Source organism: Aedes albopictus, chromosome 2, assembly GCF_035046485.1.
Source record: "Aedes albopictus strain Foshan chromosome 2, AalbF5, whole genome shotgun sequence".
NCBI classification, from domain to species: domain Eukaryota; kingdom Metazoa; phylum Arthropoda; class Insecta; order Diptera; family Culicidae; genus Aedes; species Aedes albopictus.
The window spans coordinates 345,095,535-345,123,488 of NC_085137.1; the positions used below are offsets into that span (position 1 = coordinate 345,095,535).

Consider the following 27,954-nt stretch of genomic DNA (forward strand, 5'->3'; position numbering starts at 1 on the left):
TTTGGAAAAATACTCAAAGAAATGTTGCACAGTTTGATAAATGACGTTTTAGCTGTTCAGTAGGGTGTCCCAAAATAGAAAAAGTGTCAAAAAGTTAACTTGCTCACCCTTAGAATGATAGATTAGGGTCCTAGCAACAATAGTTCCATACATGAAAACTCAATCAAAAAATATTTAGAGGTTGCACGCATCGATTTTATGAAAAATGGACGATTTTTGGTATTTTTACAAACAAAATGCTATTATGAGTTGAAAAATAAAAGTAATAGAAGTCATCAATCAAAGTAAATCATAGTTCTGGGTCCCGCAAACAAAGTTTGGAGGGAGTTTAGGTCATCAAAGCTGATTTAATATATTTGGCAAAGGTTAAAATATAAAAAAATCGCGATTTTTTTCGCCAAAATTTTCAAAAATGCTCAATTTATAGGGATTTTAAAATTTTTCCTGCGATTCACAATGCCCTTATTTTATAGCAAATTTTGTGTAGATTATTTCGACTGAAGACAATTTTGAGCTATCTCCTTTATGAGTTGAGATATCGGCATAATAATGATAACACAATCAATGAATAAAAATCGGATTTTCTTATGTTATTTGTTTTTGTTCATTGGTTTTTATGACTACCATGCAAAAAAAACAAATAACAAGTTTTTGACATGTTATGTTATGCAAGTATACATTTTTGAAGATTTTCAGAAAGCTAATTCTTTGCGCAATATTGGTTTCCATTATATAATTTCATTTTAATAGCAAACCATTAGCGCTCATATTTGCAGCTAGAGTTGGATTTCAGAAAGCATCAGGATGTTTAGATTCTACTATTATTAAAAAATAAATAAAACTTAGTGACTGGCCTAATTTGTTACAAGAGGTGTTAACCTAAGAAATGTCAATGTTGAAATCTTTCTGCTGCGCTGCTTACTTGTTAAAACATAATTTTCAATCAAAATTACAAGTTTTGAATCGGTGGCTTGCTACTGTTATCTGATCAACAGATGAAATCTAAGAAAAAAAATCTTTTCGTATTCACAAAGCGGGTGTGAATAGTAGTTTACGCAACAAGGTGCAGAATGACGATGTGCTGCTGAACATGCGTTGAATGAATGACTTCGATGTGGTGAATTGTTTGCGTGCTTTTCGGAGAGCAGTTCGTAACCGAACAACCCTTAAGGATAGTTTTCAACAAAACTTTTTCATCAAACTGCACACTGATGTTCATAGCCAATGCTTAAGAAAATCTGATCATAATAGGTTGAACTGTGCAATTGTCACAATTTTTCAAAACTGCGTCCAGAAAGCATCAAAAAGTTGACCAAAACTGAAAATAGTGCTGTAATGGTTCATTACGCAACGCAAATCAGTGCTGTAGAACCATTACAGCACTGTTAATTCGGTGTGGGAAAAAGGCCTTTTTCTGTCAGATTTGCGTGAGGTAAAACAGCCTATTACGATGAGAAATTGCAAAAAAGTTATGTTCAGTATATGTAGATATGAAACGATGATTAACTCTCAAAACATTTACATATTGTTACTGTCATGCAGTATGAATCAGTAATGATCATAGCAACCCAATACTCCTGAAATTCTTCAAAAATGTACATTTGCACGTACTGTAATGTTTAAAATTTGTCGTGTGTTGTTTTAATTGCATGGTAGTCATGGAAACTAGTGAACGAAATCGACTAACGTAAGAAAACATGATTTTTTCGTTGATTGTGTTATCACTATCAAACCGATATTTCTGCTCATGAAGGAGATAGCTCAAACCTGTCTTCAGTCGAAATAATCTACACAAAATTTGCTATAAAATAAGGGAATTGTGAATCGCAGGAAAAAATTTAAAATCCTTATAAATTGAGCATTTTTGAAAAATTTGATGAAAAAAACCGCAATTTTTTGATATTTTAAGCTTTGCCAAATATATAAAATCAGCTTTGATGACCTAAACTCCCTCCAAACTTTGTTTGCGGGCCCAGAACTATGATTTACTTTGATTGATGACTTCTATTTCTTTTATTTTTCAACTCATATTAGCATTTTTTTGGTAAAAATACCAAAAATCGTCCATTTTTCATAAAATCGATGCGTGCAACCCAGGGCCGGATTTACAAATGTGGGGGCCCGGGGCCACAGTGTTGTGGGGCCCCATTTCCAGGGGTGTATTTTTGCTTATATAGGATAAAAAAATTGTAAAAATATTATTAAATCTTACAAATAAGAACTAATGTCGTTGTGGAAGAATTTGAAGAAATTATATAAATTATTTTTTTTGCGATTTAGATCATTGCGTTAGAGTTAGTCGTAATTCGTATCAGAGTCTTTAGATAAATCTATAAATCTATATTCATAGCAGAAAATTTCTAGTAAATTTTGTAACCCGACCGCTGGGGTAGTTTTTGTGAGAACGGCAAATAAAATTTCTAGCAGAATCCCTGGAGCTTGCTGGTCGACTACCATGATTTTTTTGTGGAGCTTAAGCAGAAAAAGTTCTAACGCGGCTGCCAGAGGGTTCTCTGGCGACTTCCCAAAAAAAAAACGACAAAATTCTGAAATCAACTTCTGGGGAAGCTTCATAATAGAAATTCTGTCATTTAAAAGGGGGAATTCGAATAGAGACTGTTATTTTTTTTTGCGAAAATCCAGGCGAAGTGTCTTATGTAATTCCTAGCTTCATTTCTTATAGCATGTGCAAGATTTTGTTGGGATTTCTTTACAAATTTCTTTTGCAATGTCTTCAAGAAATCTAAGGATTTTGTCAGGAGTTCGCCATAAATTACATCCTAAGTGAATAAATGTTTCAAGAACCCAACCATATTATTCCAATCAACTTTCCGAATGTTTTCAAAAAAAAAAAACAAGAATATTCCTGCAATTCTATTAAGAATTCTTGGAAAATTCTTCCAAAATATGTCCAAAATTTTCAACAGAAATAAACACGAATATTCAGCAGGAACTTTTGTAAGTATACATTCTACAGAGTTTAAGAGTTAATCTAGAGTTCAAGCGAAGTTTTTCTCCAGGATTTCCAATAAAATATTTTGGTCAATTGCACAAGATTGACTAGTTCAAATAAAAAATGTTAGCAAGTTTTGGAGGAGCTTCGAAAGCTGCAGTCCTTCAAATGAGAACCATAATATATCACATTCCACCAGTAGGTAGTACATTAGAGCGATTCCAAGCAACAGCATCAAAATTAAGGAAAATTTTTAATTCATGATTTTCTATTGAACTGAAACTTTGCACAGTTTTTCAGTTCCATCTAAATCGCCATTTTTCGATATCAAATTTTTATTTAGAGCCACGACTAACTTTTCAAAAGGGTGTATGTGAAAATGGTTCAAAAATATTCAAAAATATGCACAGCAAAAACGGATTGTTCGATTGTTATGAATTTTTCAGCAAAGTTAGATAGCTAAATGGTGATTTCTAAGAAAATATACACTGTGAAAAAAAATCTATTTTATCATTGAAAAACATCATTTTTGTCACAAAAACTCAAATATCTCAAAACCAACTTGAATTTTTTAGGGAAAACGGTCCATTGTATTAGCAATCTACCATAAAAATTTGGTGATGGTAAACTAATAAACAAAAAAGTTATAACATTTCAAAAATTTCACAATTTTTACATTTAGTAAAAAAAATTTTTCTGTGTAAATTATTTCGGCCGGGAATCGCGATTTGATGCTGATTTTATTGTTCTGCAAAGTTAGATAACTAAATGGCGATTCCTAAGAAAATATACACTGTGAAAAAAATCTTTTTTAACATTAAAAAATATCATTTTTGTCACAAAAACTCAAATATCTCAAAACCCTATCTTTTTACCAACGTAATTTTTTAGAGAAAACGGTCCATTGTATTAGCAATCTACCATGAAAATAAACAAAAAAAATTATGACAATTCAAACATTTCACAATTTTCACATTTAGTAATAATTTTTTTTAGTGTAAATTATTTCGGCCGGAAATTGAAGTTTGATGCTGATTTTATTGTTGATGGCCTTGCGTGAGTAAAACAAGTTGTTTTTATTATATATTATATATACATATAATATACTATGTACCGTAATGTTCCGATTTTATCACGCCCTCCGCGCATTAGTCGTTTATTCATTAATTTGCTGTTACATTTGAGGACAAGTGTTTTCCCTCTTCTTCAAGATGAATGTTGAAAGCGTGTTTTGCAACGTTAAAAATATTGAAATGGGTATAGATGTTGAAGAATATTACAGGGCATTTTTGAAAAGGGGCGTAATTAAATTGTTTAAACAGATGTCGCTGATGGCAATTTCTCAGTTGTTGTCGTTTTCGAACTTCCTGCGCCCTGCTTTACCGATGATATACAGATGGCTCGTTTGTCAAATTTTAGACGGCAGGACGTGCAAATGCGTAATTTTGTACACAATGTGGACATTTGGGCATAACCAGTCTCTTTCAGTTTATCTATGGTGCTTTCGGTGAGATTTCGTAACTCTTTTGAACATTTTTTTTCATCAAACGGTCTACAAGAGAGCGTTGAGTTGAAGACCTTTGAGAAAGCGACTGTTCATCTTGTTCGTTAGATTATAATAAACAAAATCACTTATTAATTTTAACTTACTTGGTGGCTGAAGAAAAAAAAAATACTATACAATTTTTAATATTCATAGCGGTAGTATTTTTTTGTTTTTTTTCGTGAGCATTGTCAGGTATGTATACAGACAAACAAACGTAACACTGGCGAAATTTTCATTGACCACGCCTTCAACGATCATTTTGAATCTTGGTTGTGGCTTTCAAAACAAGAAGAGCGCCCATCGTTTTTCTTTGCGTTTGACGTTTCACACTAGCGCCTTCTGATGACGATATTGCACAACGCAGTGTTTCGTGAAACATTTCCACCAGGTGGTGATAGTGTGAACTGGGCGATGAATTTTCACTAAAATTGTTCTAGGCGTTTCGTCTGTTTGTCTGTGGTATGTACCTCTTATGCATTTGTTGTTGTTGAAGTTACTCGCATTCTTCCGATCATAAAGTCTGTTCTCTACACACTTAATTTTGATTACCGAGTTCGGTAATTTTTTGACGAGATTAAAACTGCTGAGCACCGAACTCGTTCAGCAAAAATGCATTGTTTACCTTTTCCATACGATTTTGACAGTTGTTTTACTGAGCCTCAGTAAAATCGATTACCGAAACTACCGAGATCTTACTGCTGTTATAATCTCGTCGAAAAAGTACCGAACAGGCAATTCAGAAATAAGTGTGTAAGAGGGATTTTTTTGCGGATAAACTAGACGTATACGCGTATAAAAAACTTTTATTATACAGCTTTTGTCTTAAAAATAAATTCAATTCCATTTTTCTTATAATCAACAGCTTTTCAACACTATCAAGGGATTTTTTCACCAGTCACGTACAATAAAAAGTATGACAATCTCTATATTTTTGATCACAACACTGGATCGCGTCTAAGTTTCAAATAGATTTCAAATTTTTCTTTGTTACTAAATGTAAAAATTGTGAAATGTTTGAAATGTCATAACTTTTTTGTTTATCAGTTTACCATCACCAAAATTTTATGGTAGATAGCTGATATAATGGGCCATTTCCCCTAAAAAATTGAAGTTGGTAAAAAGATAGGGTTTTAAGATATTTGAGTTTTTGTGACAAATATCATATTTTTTCAAAGTAGAAAAAGAAATTTTTTACAGTGTATATTTTCTAAGGAATCATCATTTAGTTATCTAACTTTGCTGAAAAATTTATAACAATCGAACAATCCGTTTTTGCTGTATAGCTTTTAGAATATTTTAGAACTATTTTCGCATACACCCTTTTGAAAAGTTAGTCGTGAGTGAATATGAAGGTTTAATATCAAAAAATGGCGATTTATATGAAATTGAAAAACTGTGCAAAGTTTCAGATATTTTTGAAATGGTCGCTCAGGATCGACTGACATGACTCCGTGGAATTCCTCATTAGTGACCCGATATTGTCAGCCCCTTTGCAAAACCCCTTTTTTTCTCTCCCTATAAACAAAAAAATATTTTGAACATTGTATCCCTCTATCTTCTGTTTCATTTTTGGCACTCAGTCATTTTTTTTTTGTTTCAAATTTTTATTCGTGAAGTGGGACTTTGTGGGGGCCCCTGAATTGTGGGGGCCCGGGGCCATGGCCCCCCTGGCCCCCCCTTAAATCCGGCCCTGGTGCAACCTCTAAATATTTTTTGATTGAGTTTTCATGTATGGAACTATTGTTGCTAGGACCCTAATCTATCATTCTAAGGGTGAGCAAGTTAACTTTTTGACACTTTTTCTATTTTGGGAAACCCTACTGTTCAGTCTTCGAAAGCAGAAAAAACCCGGATAAATCCACCTAGGGTGCTGTCCATAAATAACGTAGACTCAGTTTTGACCACTTAGAACCCCCTCCGTAGTCTTTTGTTCATACAATAAAATTGAAAATTTGTTTGCAGCATAGACTTTGTGCAGAAACCCCCATCCCTCCTTCAGAGTCTACGTAGATCTACGTGACGGTAGTGCTTTTATCATAAAATACGTTTTCCAGTTTTTGATCTGATCAAACGCATAAGAAAACGCTAAATAATCCACCTAGCGATGGGTGATGTCGCTTTTTTCGTGCCTTAGAGAACCCATCTCAACCAAACTCAAGTGACATGTTAATGAATATCGCTTTATTTTCCATTTGACAGAAATGCCTGTTCATGTTACATCTTGAATTTAGAGCTAACATTTTGGACTTTTTTTCATAACTTTTGAACTTATCAAAAATGTTTTTAAACATTGTACGACATCGTCGCGCGTTTTCAATACTTTTAGTGCCGCATATCGCGCTTAGAATATTCACCCTCAAGAAGAGTTTTGAATTGTTTTGAACATGTTGGCCCCCACCTTGGATACTCTGGTCGCCATTTTTGGACTCTACGTGTTCCCCATACAAAATTATCCTTATTCTGAATGATTTGAGAGCCTAAAACAGTCGCCATCTTGAATTTTGGGCCGCCATCTTGGATATTATGGTCGTATTTTTTTTCTAACAAATCCATATTGAATGGCGTTGAACCTAAAATTTCTTAAACCAGCTTTAATCTCGAATTGTTGGCAACCATTTTGCATTTTGAGTTGTCATCTTCAGGTCAAAATATTTGAACTCCGGACATCTTCCTCCTAGCAAATGTATCCAAATTGCATGGTTTTAATAAGGAGCCTTAGAGGCTTAACCCAGCTTCCATCTCAAATTGTTGTCCGCCATCTTGCATTTTGAGCTGTCATCTTTGGTCAAAATATTGGGTATATTTATAGACACTGTAGATTCCATAGACTCGCGGAGACAAAGACAACTGTAGCCAAACGAACTGTCAGTTCGTGTAGCCAAACGAGCATGACGTCACGATTTCAATAGTGACAATGGATTGCGGGATATCATATTCGCTCGGTACACTCTAAATGGACGGTAAAACACATTAAAATTATATTGCTCAACCATGTCTCCGCGAGTCTATGGAATCTATAGTGTCTATAGGTATATTTGGTAAGAAGAAGATGTCCGGAGCAGGGTGGGATCATTCATTTGCAATCAGTTACATGCACTTGCTGTCAACTCGCTTCAGAAACATCGTAGCAAAAATCAATGTAAGTTTTGGACACTTTTTCATTTTTGTTTTCACCAGAGCACCAGTTTTAACTGAAACTTTCCAGAATAATGTACTAGCGTAGCATCAATAGTAAGGTCATCAGAAGGTAGCAAACGCAACTCTTCACGGCGTGAATGTAATTTACATTCACCGCGTGGAGAGTTGATTTCACAGTTCGCTCACGACTTTAGTATGCGTGTGCGACCCTTATGTTGTTCGACAAACTTTCAGATAAAACTACAAGTTTAAATTCATCCATACATTGTTTTTTGATAGCATGCTTCTGAACTTAGTAACTTTTTGCAAATGAATGATCCCATCCCTGGTCCGGAGTTCAAATATTTTGACCAAAGATGACAGCTCAAAATGCAAGATGGCGACAAACAATTAGATGTGGAAGCTGGTTTAAGCCTCTAAGGCTAAAACTCCTTATTACAACTGTCATCTTGAATTTTGGGTCGTCATCTTGGATATTCTGGTCGTTATTTTTGGACTCCGGACATTTTCTCCGTACCAAATATACCAAAATGCATGATTTTAAAGTTTAAAAATCTTTAATACAGCCACCATCTTAGATATTTTGGTCCACATATTTGGACTTCGGACATTTTCTCCCTACCAAATAAACTCACATTGCATGAATTTTGAGCTCAAAGCACAATATAATAGCTGCCATATCAAATTGTAGGCCGCCATCTTTGGTTTTGAACCGCCATCTTGAATATTCTGAACAATATTTATGGAATCTGCACCATACCAAATATACACATATGGCATGGCTTAAGATCCCAAAACAGCTTGCTTAGACCAAGCCCACGCATGGGCTTCATCAAGCGTTTTAACGTTAAATAGAGCCGCGAACAAAGACGCGAACCACACCGGTCGCTGCTAAGAAGGGCTCGAAAACGAAAAGTTTACATACGGTTCGTAGCGGGGCTTAGAATTTAGAGACAAGCAAACTACGGTCTCTATCCGTTGGCTCGTGTGCTCTCTCGCGTTCAACTCTCTGGGTAGCGCAAAGAGGAGACGAAAGAATATGAGTAGGGATTTGTCGACAATCGTTCCTGTTCGGTTCATATAGCTTGTAGAGGATGATTTTCCAGTTTTGTGTAGGTAATTTATTTAAAATTGTATCAAATATTGATGATTATTCTTGCTTTGAAATTTCCAACGAAATAATATCACAGATCATTACATCAAAAACATAACAACTTATCTGACATACAATAGTGATAGAGTGACAATATAAACGCAGAAAAATAATAGATTGAAACAGACAAGTTTTGTTTAAGTATGTTTTGAATAAAGTTTTCCATTCTTCGCCGATCATACATATCGAAAATGTATTGATTTTCTCTTAAAAGTAGTTACGATTGTTCTAAATTGCACCTTCATTTTTTTTTTATTCGGCCGATCGTTTTCAAACTTATATTTGAAGATCTTATATTGAATAGTGATTCAGTTCGGTTACTTTGATACATGTGTCATATCTCTGATACGCTGCAATCATAAATATTGACAAGGACAGTAATTGGGTGAGATCTTACACACGGAGCCGCCAAACTGCTCAAATTTGAGTTCTTTTGACGCAACCCCATAGTTTGGCCCAATAACTCAAATTTGAGTAAATAGATTAAACTCACACTATCTAGTAGGTTGTCCCAAAATAGTACATGGTAAAAAAACTTGGGGGCTCACCCTGCAAATGATAGCTAAGGGTGTTAGAAACAAACTTTTGTATGACGGCAACTTTCAAAAATGACGTTTAAAAGTCGCCCCGGCGAGATTTTTGAAAAATGGCCATTTTTCGTAATAAATTTCATACAAATATTTTTTTACCGTACAAAAATTGGCAATACCCACTATTTTTATATTTTTTACAGCTTGATATGGATCCAAACTTCTTGGGAAAAATAATTAACGACATGTTTTGTAGGTAACTTTTTGATACTGAATTTTTGAATTTACTAAAATTTCTCATTTTTTGATATACTTTGCATTTTACCCATCATAAAAAGTATCTGAACCTAATGCTAATTTAAAACAATTTTCATAAAAAGATAGGAAATTTTATGAGGAAAAACTTTGCCGAAGACAGCATGGCGTTTTTTCTATCCGTTTTACAGTTATTCACAATTTACTATTTGGTGAAATTTGAATTTTTAGGTATTTTTCTAAAAATCTCACATAAGAACTTCTCAAAAACACATACAAAGTAAAACATCACATATGCTCAACAAGTTTTTGTTTTGATTGTGTTGTGATGACATCATTATTTGATTTTTAGTTATTGTTATTCAATCCCTTCATATGGAAATTAACTAGCAAAGATTTCTTAAAAAGCTTGTTCTCTTGACAAGCTTCGTACAGCCTATTGATTTTTTAAAGATATTCTCTACAAAATGTTGAGCCATATTTTCGCGTTTATCTTACTTTCCTGTCGATATTCTCAATTATTTTTCTACATGAAGACTTATGAGTCCTGGACCAGTGAAACAGCCCAGGAAACAGTGGCAAAGCGAATAAAGGCGAATACGTTGATCCATGCCAAATTCAAATCGCGATTACGAACATCTTACGTAAGAATACCAATTTTTAGATACTAAGTTCCAATTCAAGACATTCTGAAAAGCATGGCATGTCTTTTTTTGCATCTACTGATTTGAACTATCTTATCAACACCGAAAATAAGATACACCGAGGCAAATTGAAACGGGCGGGATGAGATGAACCAGTGAGTTAACGTAATGTTATCCAAGGTTAGAACAATTTGATTACCATAACCAGTCTTGTGCATTATCACCATCATAACACAAAAAAGCCGCAACATCAACATTGCCCTTCTTCCTCCATCAACGGTACAGCCGACCGTCTCTATGTTGCTATCGAGCACATTCGAGACGAACGCATTGATACGGTGGCTGCCGCCGCCACGCTCTTTCTCTGCAAATCTCTTGAGTAGCCGAACGCTTCTTAACCGTCGTTCCGACGCAGAGCTATGTCACTCACTGCTGGGTGACTCTCGTCTGAAAATGCCAGGATGAGGGTCAATTTGTTAAGTAGTATTGCATGGCGCAGCAAACACAAATATAGCACGCCCTATGAATAGAATGCAAAGCGTAGAACAAAAACTCGCTTCGGTGTTTCATCGTGTGGTTCGAAAACAAGAGACGATCGCTGCTGTTGGATGTGGTTGACTCTGCATTGAACGAGGGTTGGCTTGAGTGGCTTTTGCGTGAATCGATTATGTTTTGATGGACTGCGTTTGTCGTATGAAGTGATGGTTAGAGCGAGTGTCATTCGACATTGACCCTCCTGAAACTGCACAACCCTGACCATAACACATACACGGCATACAAAAAGACAAGGTAGGCTATTATTGGTAAACAACAGTTTTGGACATAAACAAGTGACGTCATTTTTATCGTCCTATATGTTGATCAAAATGATAGGTACTACTAGAACGTTTCATTCATGTCTTTGAACGAAAAACAAGATCGACTTGTTTTGCGGAATGTATCACCTTCTAAATGATATAGAAAATGTGTCGTGCGTTTGAATGTGTATTATGCTCGTATAAACCATTGTCAGTACATAACCGTTATAAATGCCATGGCCTACTGAGGCATCTCAAAATGGTACCTTATGATAAAGTTTCTCGCTAGTATGCGCCTTTCTAGATCAAAGAAAATGGATTTGTCAACGGAAAGAAAAATTCAATGAATGATGCTACCATAATTCCTAAACACAATCAAGACAAAAACTTGTTAAGCATGCGTAATTTTTTACTTTGTATGTGTTTTTGGGCAGTTCTTTTGTGATTTTTTTTTAACTACCTAAAAATCCAGATTTCACCAAATAGTAAATCGTGGATAACTCTAAAACGGATAGAAAAAACGCCATGCTGTCTTCGGCAAAGTTTTTCCTCATAAAATTTCCTATCTTTTTATGAAAATTGTTTTAAATTAACATTAGGTTCAGATACTTTTTATGATGGGTAAAATGCAAAGTATATAAAAAAATTACAAATTTTAGTAAATTAAAAAATTCAGTATCAAAAAGTTACCTGCAAAACATGTCGTTAATTATTTTTCCCATGCAGATTGGATCCCTGTCAAGCTGTAAAAAATATAAAAATAGTGGGTATTGCCAATTTTTGTATGGTAAAAAATATTTGTATGAAATTTATTACGAAAAATGGCCATTTTTCAAAAATCTCGCCGGGGCGACCTCTAAACGTCATTTTTGAAAGTTGCCGTCATACAAAAGTTTGTTTCTAACACCCTTAGCTATCATTTGCAGGGTGAGCCCCCAAGCTTTTCGACCATATGCAAATTTTGGGACAACCTACTATCTAGTTTGCCTTTAACTCCAGCAAAAAATATACTCAAGAGTAGGTAAACTCAACCCAAACGAAAGTTTTTTCAACATAATTTTGACAAAAACGGCATTTACTTAAAATTGGCTTATTGGGCCAAAGTACCCTAAGTGAGTCGATGCAGCTTGCTTTAGTTTTGACAACATCGGTGGAAGAAAAAGAGAAAACAACCTAATTTTGGATAGAAAGTTTAAACGATATACCTACTTTTGAGTAAAATAATCTAAAAATAGGTAGTTTTAGTTCTCCGTGCACGATTACATTCCAGGGTGCTTCCTCGTACTGGATTAGATTAGATAAAAGTAGTTACGATTGATTAGAGATACTTATGGACAGTGCTGAAAAATTCATTCCGTCATATCTAAATTCAACCACCTACAGCTCATTTTAGAAGCTAAACCTGAGAATATGGTATATGAAAAACTTGTGCGGCTAGACCAGTTTTGCAAGAAAGTCACGGAAAACCGCTATTTTTCGAATATTTGACGTAAATGTCACGGACTACCTTTGAAAAATGCCAAATGATATTCACCGTGAATATCATTGGGATTTTTCGAAGGTAGTCCGTGACATTTACCCTAAATATTGGAAAAGTAGTGGTTTTTCCGTGACTTTCTCGCAGAACTGGTCTAGACGCACAAGTTTTTCATATACCATATTCTCAGGTTCAGCTTCTAAAATGAGCTGTAGGTGATTGAATTTAGATATGACGGAATGAATTTTTCAGCACTGCTTATGGATATGGATTCCTTCAAAATTTGAATATTTAATATTACGTAACGCGAGGTTTTGCAGTTTTAGATCCCCTTCCTCACAAACGTAACAATGGGAAATATCGAAATTTTATGTGAAGCGTAACACAGCGCTAAACCAATTCCTCCTCCCCCAATATTGGTTTGCGTAATTGAATGAATCCTATGTAACTCAATTCAGAAATCACAGAAAAACTGCAGATATTTTTTGTAAAAAAATTTAAATCATACCGATATGAATCTAGACTGTTAAAATTATAAGGAAAATGCAAGGGATGTTATTACTCAATAAACCTTAATATAAAAAAAATGCTCAAAAGCTCAAATTCAGATATATTATTTGCGGGGCTGATAAATTTCTTTCGAGAAAGGCAACATGGATATCGAAGAGATAACATTATTCTAAAAATCAACCTACAAGCCGTACAGTAAGTCACAAGCATATTATTAAGTAAAAAAAACTTGAATTCCGAGATTCAATCCAATAACACATTCTTGAGAAAGAATGTTATCTTTAAACGTAGTAAAGAACAGTTCTGACTTTTATCCAAAACCCTCTCGTTTGATTATTTGCCAGAATAAGATTTGCAATGACACCACAGATGATTTACAGTGCAAAACCGATGATACGGATGGAATAGAAACCACCGGTGCGTAAAGGCGACCGATAATTATTTTACTCACATGGAAACGAACGACCGGTGCGAAAATGGGTGGGTAACGGAATTATAAATCGTTAACGACGTGCTGTTTCGTGTGTTATATGGAGCCCACGCGTGGGCTTGGTCTAAGACCTTTTTTGAATTTTAGGCCTCCATCTTGGTCCATTTTGATCTCCGTACATCTTCTCTATGAGCGATTCCACGAACAAGTGGAAATTTTTTCCAGTTTTTATTTTTTGTATTTTTTGATTTGCATGGAACCTTGCATACAAGTTTTTGGGGAACAAAAACGCCGTTTTGCATACTTGGTTCGCCATTTTTAATCTAGCCTTACTTATGAGAAGGGCCTATGAAAAATGCACATGATATCTTCAAAAAAAATGTATCTCGAAAACGGTTTGTCCGATCGGTTTGGTGTCTTCGGCGAAGTTTTAGACAATTGTTGGTGCTATATGGAGAAAATATGCACGGTAAAAAAATATGTTTGGTTTTTGTGATTTGAACTAAAATATAGTTTTTCCCTCAAAAGTGACATGTCAATATTTTTTTATTATCCTTATGTTATAGCTGACTGAAAATGCTACCTAGTGCACAGTGGGTTGTTCTGGAGAAAAATAGGTTACAATGAAAAAAAAAAATGTTTTAAAAAATTACGGTTTTCAAAAAAAAGCTATTAAGTAAAGTCAAAAAAGTTTGTCGCCCTAATTTTATGAAAGTACATCAAATTTGCAAGAAAAAAATACTTCGGTAACATTTTTCTAAGATGCACCGTTTAGAAGATATTACTAATTTAATATTGATTTTTTTGATAACTTAATAAGTTTTAGCCCTTTTCGAATGTACTCCGTGTTTCTTCAGTTTCAAAAGTATTTTTTTCGGAAAGATTGGAAAATTTTGAGTTAAAATGACACTGACAGCTTAAAGATTTGAGTGAAATTCTCTGCCTTAAAAGTATTTTGAAAAACAAGTTACAAAATCCCACTATCAGGAACAATGATTTCTTCCAGTGGTTTTTGGTGTATTGTGTTGAAAATGTGCATTCAACTCTTGCATATCGCAAGCTCCTCAATTAGCAAGATTCAAAAGAGCGAATAAGGCTTATTTTTCAGGGGTGGTATTTGTGCGCAATAAAAAATAACATTATACTTTGTACATCAGTTTATTTTTATTCCTGTATTTTTATCAAATTATTGTTTACACAACTTTCTTAACAATATCGAATATTTTGCCATCATTGTCAGGGCAGTTTGAATAAAGCTTTGCCTTTATTGTATTTTCTGATAGAGGAAGAAATGAGTGGAATTTTGAGTTCCTTGAATTGTTTTTGCATTATTATATTGATTATTTAGCTGCAAAGACATATTTTCGTATTCTTCTGTAGTAGAATAACAAAATGACAACTTTGTAAGTTCTTCTTCTTTTCGTTTGTTTGCCCAATTAAACAACTCTCTTGCAGTCTTTATCGGGTGTTCGCGTTCTTTGGCTAAACTTGCTCTGGTAGCCATGCGTTTTATCGTACCTCCAATAGCATCGCATGGACCTTTTCCGTGCGATGTTGCGAAGAAATGCCATTCAGTGTCAATACCATACTTTGACTTAAACTTACAAAGGCTAGAAAAGTTTTTTCGGTTTTTATACTGTGAAGCAGCACCATCTGACATAAAATATTTTTTTTTCATGTTTTTATTTTGATCAATTTGTAAAAAGTTCATCATTTTATCAATAAACAAATTAACAGCGACTGAATCATGTCTTAGTTCTTCTGAAATTATAATGAAGCTAAAATGTTTAATTTGCCTATTTTCAGTATAATATATTACGAAAGGATGGATTGTGGCCTGTTGCACGTTCCAATGGTGTGATTGAGCTTCATCCTGCAAAACGAAGCTGTAATTTTCAGAAAAGTCACAAATAGCCAAAAATTCACCATCTTGCAAGTTTTATTTTGTAGTTTTCAAAAAATTGGATTGTTCGGTTTTTACAAAATCATGCGGAATCAAACTTTCTAATTTTGAGCTGAAAAATGTAACAAAGTCATCGGTTTGCTTTACAATAGTTTCTAAATCACATCTGGCAGTGGTAACCCATTGTTCGAATGAAAGCTTTTCAACAAAGTTTTCTTCCAGTTGTTTCAATAAACTGTCTTCTAAAACTGAGGTATCTGGGCAGTTTTTACATCTTCGTAGATGGCAATGAGTTGTCTTATTTTCGCAAAGTAATCTATTCGTTAATGTTTTTAGATCATTCAAGACATTGTATTTTTTTAAGCTATGTAGAATTAAATTGACATTTTCATGCGTAGTGCAAACGCAAACATTATGTGTTCCTGTGATAGTCAATAGTTTACATTGCCTTGGCCGGAGGCTTGCAAATGATGAAAACCCTATTTTTACATTGACGTACACTTCATTAAAGCGATTAAAAGCTTCTCTTAATGTCATCATTAACAATCTTTTCTGAACAGCTAATCTCTTATTTCCTGTCTTTACGCTAACAAAATCTCTTTGGCCTGGCATTGCACGGCTTATATCATCGCCCTCAAAAAAATTCAAAACCAGTTCTTTTGTTTCATTACTCAAAGCTTTTCCAGAGCTTGAACCTTGAGATGAATCTAATACATTATTTTTTTCCTTTCTTGCATCTGATGCCATATTTCTACTAGTTTTAAATTCGTCTACAATTTTTTGTACTGACCATGATTTTGGTAACAATGATAAAATTGATAGTTTTTCTTGCCTTGTGGCTGAATTTAAAAATTTAATTTTCATATTTTCTATGACTTCATTAAACTCGTTTGCTTTTTCTGTTTTAGCGTCTAATTTAAAAAGATTTCTTCTTACACCTTCGACGATTTCAGCGCACTTTTTTTCAGGATAGTGAACATTTTTAACCTTACCTAAATCTATAGGCGAAACACGAATAGCTGCTATTCCTCGGTTGAATATTTCGACGTCTACAGGCATCGTGAAGTCTTCATTTGATTGAATTGTGCTTAGCGTTGACGCTGATGGTATCGTGACCAAACTTTCATAGCTTTGCGAATCAGGTACAACAGGTATGGTCTGAACAGTTGGCATCCTTGAGCCACCGGCTACGCTTTGTTCTTCGTTTTGGGTGAGGTGAGCTCTTGAATCAATATGTAGACGGCAAGACGAACAAATACGAAAATCCTTGGTGTTCAGTGTGGATACCTTGGAAAATCCAATTGACTTTAGTTTTTGGATGATACCATCCGTGAGATATCGCAGCTCTTTCGAACACTGAATGTCTTTGAATGGACGAATACATCTGATTTTACTCATTTTGTAATCTGTAACATAGAAAATATTTTCCAATTGTTAGTTTTGAACGAAAATATCACAACACATATAATTAAAATGTGTATTTAAAACTTACCTTTGCACCAAAACGTGTTACACTTTCCTTTACAATTATTATGTTATCAAACAACACTGGATCTAGTGCAAAAACACTGGATTATTAGCTGAAATTACTATGAAATCACTATGCTTCTAGCAACCTTTCTGCATTTACTGTTTGGTTTTCCCTAGTAGATACTGGATGAATTCAGAACCGAGTCAGACATTATTATACAGCTCACGGGTATAAATCATAGAATGCTGGGTAAAGACTGCTGGAAGATAGGTAGAGTTGAACGCTCAGGTATCGTCAGGTACGAGTTTGGAGAGTTGGAGCGAGGTAGATTTGCTGGCGTAGGTATATTGTTATTGAAGAAGATTGTAAATTGTATATACCTGGAATGAATAAAGAGTGCGGCGGTTGTTGATTGAGGTATCAGTCGGCAGCCGTCTAGTTTGATGGAAGGTGACTAATATTATACCAATTTTAATCAAAATTGGCTGAAATCTTGCGAAAAGCTGGAATTATACTAATGTCATCGTGTCAGACTTCGTTGATTTGATCCACTTTTTTGTTTATTGATCTTTGTTCTGCCGCTTGTGTTGTGTGTAAGAGGTAGCGGTCGCGTTCGAAAGAAATAAAGCAAGCTGACACCCGACCGCGACAACGAAACGAAGGCAGTGAAAAGTGTCGAATGTTTACAAGCCTGGGCCATGGTGGACTAGTTCCAACAAAGACCATGTTTACAATCACCAACTGTACGTAGTACAGCTAACTGGTATCTAATTACCTGTATCTAATACTTATTAGCACGTTTTCAGCAGAAGGCAATAAAAACCACTGGAAGAAATCATTGTTCTTGATAGTGGGATTTTGTAACTTGTTTCAAAATAATTCTAAGGCAGAGAATTTCACTCAAATCTTTAAGCTGTCAGTGTCATTTTAACTCAAAATTTTCCAATCTTTCCGAAAAAAATACTTTTGAAACTGGAGAAACACGGAGTACATCCGAAAAGGGCTAAAACTTATTAAGTTATCAAAAAAATCAATATTAAATTAGTAATATCTTCTAAACGGTGCATCCTAGAAAAATGTTACCGAAGTACTTTTTTCTTGCAAATTTGATGTACTTTCATAAAATTAGGGCGACAAACTTTTTTGACTTTACTTAATAGCTTTTTTTGAGAACCGTAATTTTTTAAAACATTTTTTTTCATTGTAACCTATTTTTCTCCAGAACAACCCACTGTGCACTAGGTAGCATTTTCAGTCAGCTATAACATAAGGATAGTAAAAAAAATATTGACATGTCACTTTTGAGGGAAAAACTATATTTTAGTTCAAATCACAAAAACCAAACATATTTTTTTCCGTGCATATTTTCTCCATATAGCACCAACAATTGTCTAAAACTTCGCCGAAGACACCAAACCGATCGGACAAACCGTTTTCGAGATACAATTTTTTGAAGATATCATGTGCATTTTTCATAGGCCCTTCTCATAAGTAAGGCTAGATTCAAAATGGCGAACCAAGTATGCAAAACGGCGTTTTTGTTCCCCAAAAACTTGTATGCAAGGTTCCATGCAAATCAAAAAATACAAAAAATAAAAACTGGAAAAATTTCCCACTTGTTCGTGGAATCGCTCATAGAGAAGATGTACGGAGATCAAAATGGACCAAGATGGAGGCCTAAAATTCAAAAAAGGTCTTAGACCAAGCCCACGCGTGGGCTCCATATAACACACGAAACAGCACGTCGTTAACGATAAGACTTGTATGCAAGGTTTCATCCAAATAAAGATATATGAAAATTGCTCGTTGCTGAAATGATATGGAACCGCTCCTATGCCAAATATACACATATTCAGGGTGGCCACACAAAATCGAAATTGAAATTCCCGCATTTTTCCCGACTTTTTCCCGCATTTATTTTGAATTTTCCCGACTTTTCTTTATATACATATGGAGCATGTAAAACATCCAAGAATCCAAACTTTTAAGTAGATCTGTAAAACTGAAATATTTACAGTGACATTGTGATACATGCTATGACAGTTTTACAATAGTTTAGAGACGTTGACTTCAAAATAAATTTACATGTATCATAAGCTTGAAATTTGCTTCTTATTCCGGATGCCTTGTAAAGTAAGCCTATGCTTGAAAACATGTTTCAGAATTCCCAACAGGTTATTGTGAACTCGTTAAGAAATGCTTGATGAAGTTCCAATAAAAAAATCTAGTCGGCTAACTGAAATACTCTTTGGTGAATTCTTAATAGGAGTTTTTCACGCTATCCCAGGAATTTTGAAGGTGTGAAGAACGGCATTGTTGACATAATTCTGTTATAATTCCTATAAGCCGAATTATTGGAGTGTTTTCTGGTGAAATTCTTCGAGGAATTTCCTAACAAATTTTCTTGGAAGGATTTTTATTGCAAAAATACTGAATTAACGGTGATATTTTCTCACATACTCTGCTGGTAACAAATCAGGAAATTTATTCAATAATTGAGTTAACAAATAAATATTTAAAAAAAACTCGTTATATTAACAGGTTCATATTCAAACCACCAGATTCAAAATTATCCGAAATCCATTAGATTACACATAGTTTGATATTTCGTATATATAAAGGATTTTCACAAGGATTCGCTGGCGATTTATGCCAAACTCCTGGAAATTTCCAAAGAAACTGGTTTCTGAAGGTACATTTAGATAAAAAAAAATACAGAACACAGATAAATCTCTGTTGGAGCTTCTCGAAATTACCTATGAAAAAAATCCTGTTTAGTGTGAATTAGTAATTTTCAAAAAAAAAAATGAGTTTTGTTATGAGAGCACTAGCGATGAATTTCTAAGCGGAATTTTTCTCAAATTTTGAAAATACCTGCGGATTTTTATGAAAAGTTTTCTATTCATTAGCAATTTCTAGCTGAAATTCTCAAACCCGGAAAAACAAAACTTTGACATTTCTCACGAAATTTGTAAGGCTCATTTTAGATATTTAAGGAAAACATCGAATTAATGCCAAATCCCATTGTTGAAGAACTTTCCAAGTAAGTTGAATATTGATTTTTCAGAATCAATCAAAAAGTGCACACTTCCCTAGAAACACCAGGTTTCCGGGATATCCGGAGAGGTGCCATTGTACCCAAAATCCCTAGTATCATGTTCAAATAGTCTTGTTCTGGAAAATTATGAAGGGTGATATGTCGCAAGCTAGGTTCCAAAAATGATCAAAAAGTGGTCACTTTCCTGTGGGCACCAGGTTTCCGGAACATCCGGAGACGTGGCCAGTTTACTCGAAATCCCTAGAAACAATTTCCAATACTCCTGTTTTGCCAAATCATGAAGTTTGATGTGTCGCAAGCTAGTTTTCGAAGGCGAATTAAATGTAGCCCCACTACCTGCTATGGAGGGCACTCCAGTGCCCCGGGCATAAATCCGGAACAACGAAATTTTCGTTGAGACACTGCTGAAAATCACAATTTTATTGTTTGGAAATTGGATGCAAAATGAGGCTCAGGCGCATAGGTAACACAAAAAAACATCAGATATACCTACAAGAAGGGCTTAACATTATTTCAGTATGACACGAATGCCACAATAATGGTAAAGTGTCGTTAATAAATAGTAATAATAATAATTATTTCAGTATAAGGCATATTTTACATTCAAGATTTCAGGACAATGTTTCATCAGCAAACTCTGCAGAACCTCAAGAAGCACATAAAGCACATAAAGATTTGCATTAAGAATTAAGGTTGGAAGCTCTTCTATAATGTTCACATGTCTGTCTTATGGAAATAATGCATGAAGCTTTTCATGTTTTGCATTGGTAACACCAGGAATTCCTTCAGCAGATATTGAAAGATTTCATAAAAAAAAGTCTAGTCTTCTGGTTTTGCAATTTTGCTTCCGTTGTAATATCAGTGATTGCAAGGATTCTAGGCATTCATTTATAAATTAATCCAGTAATTCTACAAATCGCTACACAGAAAACACTTTAGGAGTTTCCTCCAGTATTTCGTCATCAATTCATAATAATTCCATAAAAAACCATCAGAGACTCTTCAAAGATGACTGAATTATTAATGCTTTTAGTAATTATTCCATTTTTTTTAAATGCCAAATTGTTAGTGTGATGGATTTTGTGATTGCATGGAGCTTTTCTATGAACTGAAATTACTTGAAAACCCTTTAAAAACTCCAACAAAGCAATAATTTCAGGAAGTCATCCACTAGCGAATCAAGGTATTATTTTAAAAAGTTCCAAGGACAACATTAATTGAAACTTGTCCTAAAACTCAGCCAGATATTCCGGCAGAAAATCCTAACTACTACAGAAAAAAAAGTCTGGATAGAATCTCTAAAACTATGTCACTAATTTCTCCATTTTGATACAAATGTAACAAGCTAAAACTTTTCAAAGAAAATGTTGGAGAAGTATTTTATGGCTTTCTGATAAAATCATTCATAATTTGGCTACCAAAATTATTTTTTGCGATACTTTTTTCACGTTTTTAGATTTCAAAACTTCATTTTTAAAAATTTTGATTTAAAATATGTTTGTGCCCAAATTGAATTCGAGCATCCGGACAATAAAAATCTGTCACCCGGATAGTCTCTATCAAACAAGAAATCACTCGTTATTCAGAAACGCTCATCAGGATTTTGGAATCCCTGCGTGAGCCTTCCGAAACTGTGTAAGAATCTGGATTTAAAGTGAGTCAAGGTTCAAGAAATCTAGGTTTGAGTTTATATGCTAGAGGCGTTACACATAATTTTAAAAATTCCCGATCATAAACAAAATTCCCGACTTATTCCCGCATATTTCCCGATGAATTTCAATTCCCGACTTTTTCCCGCATTTCCCGAATTTCCCGAGTCTGTGGCCACCCTGCATATTGCATGGTTTTAGAAACTAAAACTCCTTAAAAGCTGCCATATTGAATTTTGGGTCGCCATCTTGTATATTCGGATCACCCTTTTCGGTCTCCGTACATCTTCTCTATTTCAAATATACCCATATTGCATGGATTCAGAGCCTTAAACTCCTTAAAACAGGCACCATTTTGATTTTTGGGCCGCCATCTTGTATAGTTTGGTCACCATTTTAGGACTTCGGACATCTCCTACTATAACCTTAAAATAATAAGTCCCTCTAATTCTCATTCCATCTACGACTATTTCGGGCACAATATGAATTTAATTCCCGTCACTCCTTCAATGAGACTTTATGGTACATAGATTGATCAACAATTATGGTTTAACTATATTTGTGTATTACAAAAATCGATCAAATTCTTCGAAATCCAAATCAAATAATGCGTTCAAAGTACTGCTGAATAGCTTTTAAATTGATGTAGCTTTAGAATAACATAAATAAATATAATATTAAATAAATTTTAGTCTGAAAAGCAGCCCAAAATTCAGATAAATCACAATATTCCCGATGGTATTTTTTTAATTTTCCAATTATAAAATATTGCCGAAACACTGACATTCTATGAATAAATATCCGAGGTATATTATGGCTCGATAATAATCGAAAATTTGATGATATTTTGTTACGTATACACAGCAGAAATAAACACATTTGCCTGCTTCTTCCCTGGAACGAAGATAACTGTTTGATAATAATTTACCGACGGGAAAGCAATTTCTTTCAATAATTGTGCCGCTTTTGTTGCATTCTGCTGCAGAGAAATCCAAGTGCCACATGAATCGAAGGACAATACAATAAGTAAATCTAGCGAAGTGAAAATTGAACGGTGATGATGCACAATTTGGTTAGCTTCTGCTTTGGTGCGGATGCCTTCGGCATACATAAAACGGGAAAATATGTGAAGCCGTAAGTGAAGTGATATTGAAAAGAGAAATTTTACGTAATTATTCAATTTCCTGTGCTATAGAGGCTGGTTATTGGTATTCTACATCTTTTTACTTCCATCTAATAAGTCATTGGAATAGGTAAGATAAAATATCTTCAACTATGGGCTGTTTTCCATCTAAAATGACGGGAATTGGCGCTTATGACGAAGTACATTTCTAGCCTCAAGGCATATCAAAGCGCTTCATGATCTCAGGTTATATCAAGGATATATCTTCTGGAACAATCTTGGAACCCCATAAACACCCTTAGAACGGTCCTGATACGCTCATGAAACCCCTTAGGTGCCCTTGGAACAGCCCTGGAATGCATCCTAAACACCATGAACGCGGCTAGAGCAGCCATGTAATCCGTTGATACTCCTGCAACGATACTAAAGCCTCCTGAAACGACCCCGGGACCCCTGGAACCCTTGAGACCCCATAGAATGCCCCTGAAATCTACTGAGAACCCCTAGAATGCCCCTGGGGCAGGGTTTGGCGGCATGCATCGTGCGGTGCAAAAAAAAAGCGTGTGCTTCACACAATCTCAAGTGCTTGTCTCCCGTTTTGCCGAGAGACAGAGACGTATGAGTGAGAGCTCTACGGCGCAGGGAGTAATGCACGGTGCTTGGGACTGTGCTTGTCACCGAACAGAAAAAATCACTCAATAAATTAATTGAAGAGTTTGTGTTTTCGGCAAAGTTGTTAAGCTTGTCAAGGGTTGACAAGTGATGGGTCGTTTGATTCGAAATTTTCCCGATTATGCGTGGTATCAAGCAAAGTGCAAAGCACAGAGACAAGCACCGAGAGAGTTCATACGACAGAGCGTGAGAGACAGTAGAGCTCCAGCGTGCGACAAAGAAAGCGAGCAACACACAACTGGTTGCACGTACTCATCTGCTTCTGGTTTGTGTGCTGTCTCGTAGCAGCGTGTGCGGCACGCAAAGAGTTTTGAGTCGCACCCTATCCCTGCTCTGGGGACATCCCTGAAATCTTTGAAGCAGCAACATGGAACGCTCTGGAGACCCCCGAAAACTAAACCCTCCTGAAACCCCTTGAAACCAGTGAGAGTCTAATAAAAGTAAGGAAGAAGATATCTCGTGTGCGTGAAATCCGTGTCTGGTGCAAAATATGGCACTAACCTTCTTCTCTTATGTAACAAAGCCCCACCCCCTTGGAAAACTTTGGCCGGAATTCAACATTTTGAGGGGGTACACAAATAAATTATTCAAAAATTTTTAAAAGGTGAAATTAGAGTCGCCCTGATTTTTTTTTAACAAATCCAATGAATTCCACGATTTTGCCTGATTGTGTGGACAGTTGTTTCATCAGATACATTTATTATTTTTCATCCTCCCCCCTCTCTTGTCGAGTCAACGAGCACTGTGACAAAAGAATAAAATGAGATTTGTTACAGCCTAACATACTCTCATTACCTTGAAACCCCTTGGAACACATTTAAAACCCCCTGACAAAACGAAACACCCTGATACACACCTGCAATGCCCCTGAAACTCCCTGATATCACATGTTGCACACGTGAAGTCTCCTGAAACCCTCTGGAACCCCATGGAATGCCTCTGAAACCCCACGGGGCACCTCTGGTACCCGTTCAAAACTTCTGGATCGATCCAGAAACCCTCTGAAATACGTTTACTTCTTAAGTAGAAGCGCATGGGTTCGACCCCAGCCCCAGCACTTACAATTTTCTGACCCTCTTCTGAGCATATGCTCTAACGGGCCCGGAAAACTTGGATATCGGCTAACGGCAACTCATAATGGATAATCTTAATGGAAAAGGAACAAGTACCACATATAAACATCCTCGTGCTCATCATTCTACCGTGGGCAGGGTGTAACAGCAGCACAAAAGCAACCAGTTCGATATAGTAGAATTAGAAAAGAATACATTAAGGCGCTGTATAATGTGTAATTGCAACTGCCAATTGGCATCGCTCACGCAGTGCTCTAGTGGACAAAAGAGCTGTAAATTAGATTAAGTGGTTGAAGAATAAAAAAAATGTACTAAAAATTCTTTAAAATATACAGCTAGTTCCAGGACTAGTTAACCATAAAACGCATTTCGCGCCAAATCAGAGTTACTAGCACACAATTATGTAGATTTTAATGAAACATTCTGGTAATCTTTCTGGACAAGCAGTTCTTGTCAATACTCCCAAAATTTAAGTAAACTTAGTTTAAAAAAGGGGGAAACTTTTTTGTTGATTTTCTTGAAAAAATGAGAAATCGATTTTTTGAGAAAATGACAAATCTTACAAAAATGTATTGTATGGGTGACTTATGTGAAATACTTAAAAATATATGACAGTAGAAGCTCTTAGTTTATAACTGTAAAATTGCTCATCGAACCTTTGACAGAATCTATGGAATATTCTTAGCGAAGTATTATCAAGGGTTTTCGAGGGTTTGGAGCGTAAACATTTGGAAGATGGTAAAACCCCTTTTGAGCAACTTCATTTCAAAGTCTTTTTCAAAGAGGCTTCTTCATCTCACGATTCAAGCGGAATAAGTCCATGAAGCATAAAAGATGTTCTAGTGAAAGGTAATAATCGCAAAATCATAGGCGAACGTTTGGCAAGATTAACCTTGCTCAGATTATTGACTTGAAGGGTATCTAGAAAACCATCAATTAATTTTTTTATCAAGAATTTTTCCAGATCTAAAAAGAAATATGTCATGACAATCGAATTTCGAAATCAATATAAAGAAAATTGTTAATCGAAGTGTGCAAAGTTAGACAAGATATAACAGAAAAATGTTTTTAGACATTATTCATAGAAACAAGTTCAAGAGAAATAATTCTCAGCTTACTTAAATAATCCAGAATCTCATTTATTTTTTTATCCCTGTTTTCCAAAATAACAACCATCACTGTTTACAAGTGGTTATCCATACAGGAGTATGTAGTAGCATTATTTATTTACACAGGTGGATGACTGTCTTATCCACCTTATCCACACGATGGGAGCAAGATACCCTATACTCGGCTCCCACTTCGTGCTCCTCCAAACGTGCTTCCGGCACGGCACGGTCGTCGGCGGGCCGGCACAAACTAGTCACATTCATAGGCACGTTTCGCGCACAATACCGAGGAGTTACAGTGCGCAATGTTGGCAATGTGGTGCTCAAAATGAAAATAAATGCTTAATTATCAACACAGCCTTCACAGTAGTGAATGGAGTAGCAGTGGCAGTGTGCTAGCTTCAACATCTCTTCCAGAGTCACCTCACCACTGGCGCGGCCGCGCACTTGCTTGCCATTTGTCTGTCCTGCCAAAACCGGCGCCGATGGAAGCCTACACTTAGGGGTGGAAGTTTGTGGTCATCAATAGAAGATGTAGAAAATGATGGCTTTAGATCTATCGACGAGAATTACCTACTAAGGAGAAAGTTTCGACGTACATTGTAACGATAGAATTTGTTATCGGGGCCCGTGGCGTAGTTGGTCACACGTTCGCTTCATATGCGGATGGTCATGGGTTTGATTCCCAGCCCCGGCACTTGCAATTTTTCATCAGTTGCTTTTCCCCCGAGAGCAACGGAAACTGACCCTCTTCTGAGCCCCGTGGCTCAAACGGACCCGGATACCTGGACATCGGCGAACCGCTACTCATAATGGACCCCCAATCGGACTGGAAAGGAAAAACAGCCATCCATCATCATCCTTGTGCTCATCATTCTACTAGGTATAAAGTAGAAAAAGTGAAAGCAGCAGAAAAACAACCAGTTCGATAAAGTAGAATAGAATCTAGGCGCTGTACAAAATGTAAGTGCAGCTGTCAATTGAAATTGCTCACGTAGTTGTCCATTGGGGCACTAGAACTGTAAATTAGGTTAAGTGAAAAATAATAAAAAAAAGAATTTGTTATATTATGCAATATCAAACCCTCTTATCTGGATTTGCATCAGTTTATACAACTTTATTACTGTACTTATATATTTATACTTGCTTATAAATGTTGAGCAAAATTTTAGAAAACTGAACAAAATTTATACAGCTACGCTCTAAGTATAAACCATTTTTTCAAAATATACAGGACAAGATTACAATCCTTTAAAAGCTGAGATGACACAAATGTTTGAACGGTAATGTAAGTTGCTGCTCTTCCAGTGAGGCTGCTGATGATGCCGTTGTCCGTTGCCACGTGCTCTTTCAGGCTCTTAGCAGCTAGCTAGTCGTCGTAGTCGTCGTCGTCGTCGAGAGCACCTGATGGAACAATGCATTCCTCATTCTCCGTGTCCCCAACGTAGTGCATTCATGCATGCCAGGAAAGTCAATCTTTCCCCCGTTTCAGGACCCCCAAACTCTGCCTCTTCCTCCTTTGGTAGGCAACAGACGAAGCGTGCTAGATGAAGTACGGCTAGTAGCTACCATTCGTGTCGTTGGTTGCAACTTGCAGCTCGCTACTACAAGGGACGAAAAATTAACTGCAGAATATAACACTAATGAAAGGATGCAACCAAATGGCAAATGGCATCAAGTTCTGGCCCTTCGCACCTGGGGCTCAACTTCCTGTGCTGCAGAGGGAACTCTCTCCACGGAAAATGAGGCTCACGATGACTGTTGAATTGATGTACTGTTTCCTTCCTCTTGTTGAGGAACGTGAAGCGTGTTGTTGAATCACCTAAGTACTCGCACATTGAAGGTTCTAATGTTTTTCAATGAATCTTGAATTACTGCTGAAGCGTGCAGGGCACTGTAAGTGCTGTTGGCAATTCTATGTGCACTCTGCTGTGTGCCATCAGAATACCAATTTGCAGTTGAATAAATCACATTTTTATTTGATGTGCATGTACACTAACTAAGAATCTACTCAAAATTTAGTAGAAAATGAGTCATTTTTAGTATCTATAACATTGATATAACATTTAGAGACTAGCCATTGTTTAAGGAATCAAAAGAGAAGTCCCTAGAGAAAACACTCGAGAAATTTTAAAAGGAATTCTTGAAGAAATTCCGAAAGACATCCCTGGAGGAATCCCGGATGTAATCAGTACCAATCCTGGAAGTAATCCGGGTAGATTTCTTGGAAATCCCCGAAAAAAAATCACATGAAAAAAATATCAGATATCTCTAAATGAATCCCGAAAACAATTTATGAAAGAACCTTGAAGTAATTCCTTAAAGAATATCAAGTGTCAGAGATAACCCTGAAGGAATCCCGGAAAGAATCCTAGAAAAACCTAGAAAGGTATTCCGAGAGGAATCATGAAGTAGGGATGATCAATGAGTGTTCTTTGAAAAAATCTCAAAAGGGATTCTTTT

The 27,954-nt window shown here is 35.8% G+C and overlaps 2 protein-coding genes across 5 annotated transcripts in view; one reads left to right on the forward strand and one right to left on the reverse strand.

Moving 5' to 3' along the window:
* LOC109430912 (sodium/potassium-transporting ATPase subunit beta-1-interacting protein) overlaps positions 1 to 27,954 on the forward strand; it is a 371,063-nt gene that overhangs the window by 115,580 nt on the left and 227,529 nt on the right. The gene's annotated exons all lie outside the window — the stretch shown is intronic.
* LOC134288287 (uncharacterized) lies at positions 55 to 26,543 on the reverse strand. Its single transcript, XM_062852645.1, has 2 exons — positions 16,829 to 26,543; positions 55 to 16,742 (listed from the first exon to the last, which is right to left on the reverse strand). The coding sequence occupies exon 2, from the start codon at positions 16,732 to 16,734 to the stop codon at positions 15,373 to 15,375; it is 1,362 nt and encodes a 453-aa protein (XP_062708629.1). The 5' UTR covers positions 16,735 to 16,742; positions 16,829 to 26,543; the 3' UTR covers positions 55 to 15,372.

Coding starts and splice junctions, on each gene's coding strand:
- LOC134288287 (XM_062852645.1), bottom strand. CDS start 16,734: ATGAGTAAAATCAGATGTATTCGTCCATTCAAAGACATTCAGTGTTCG.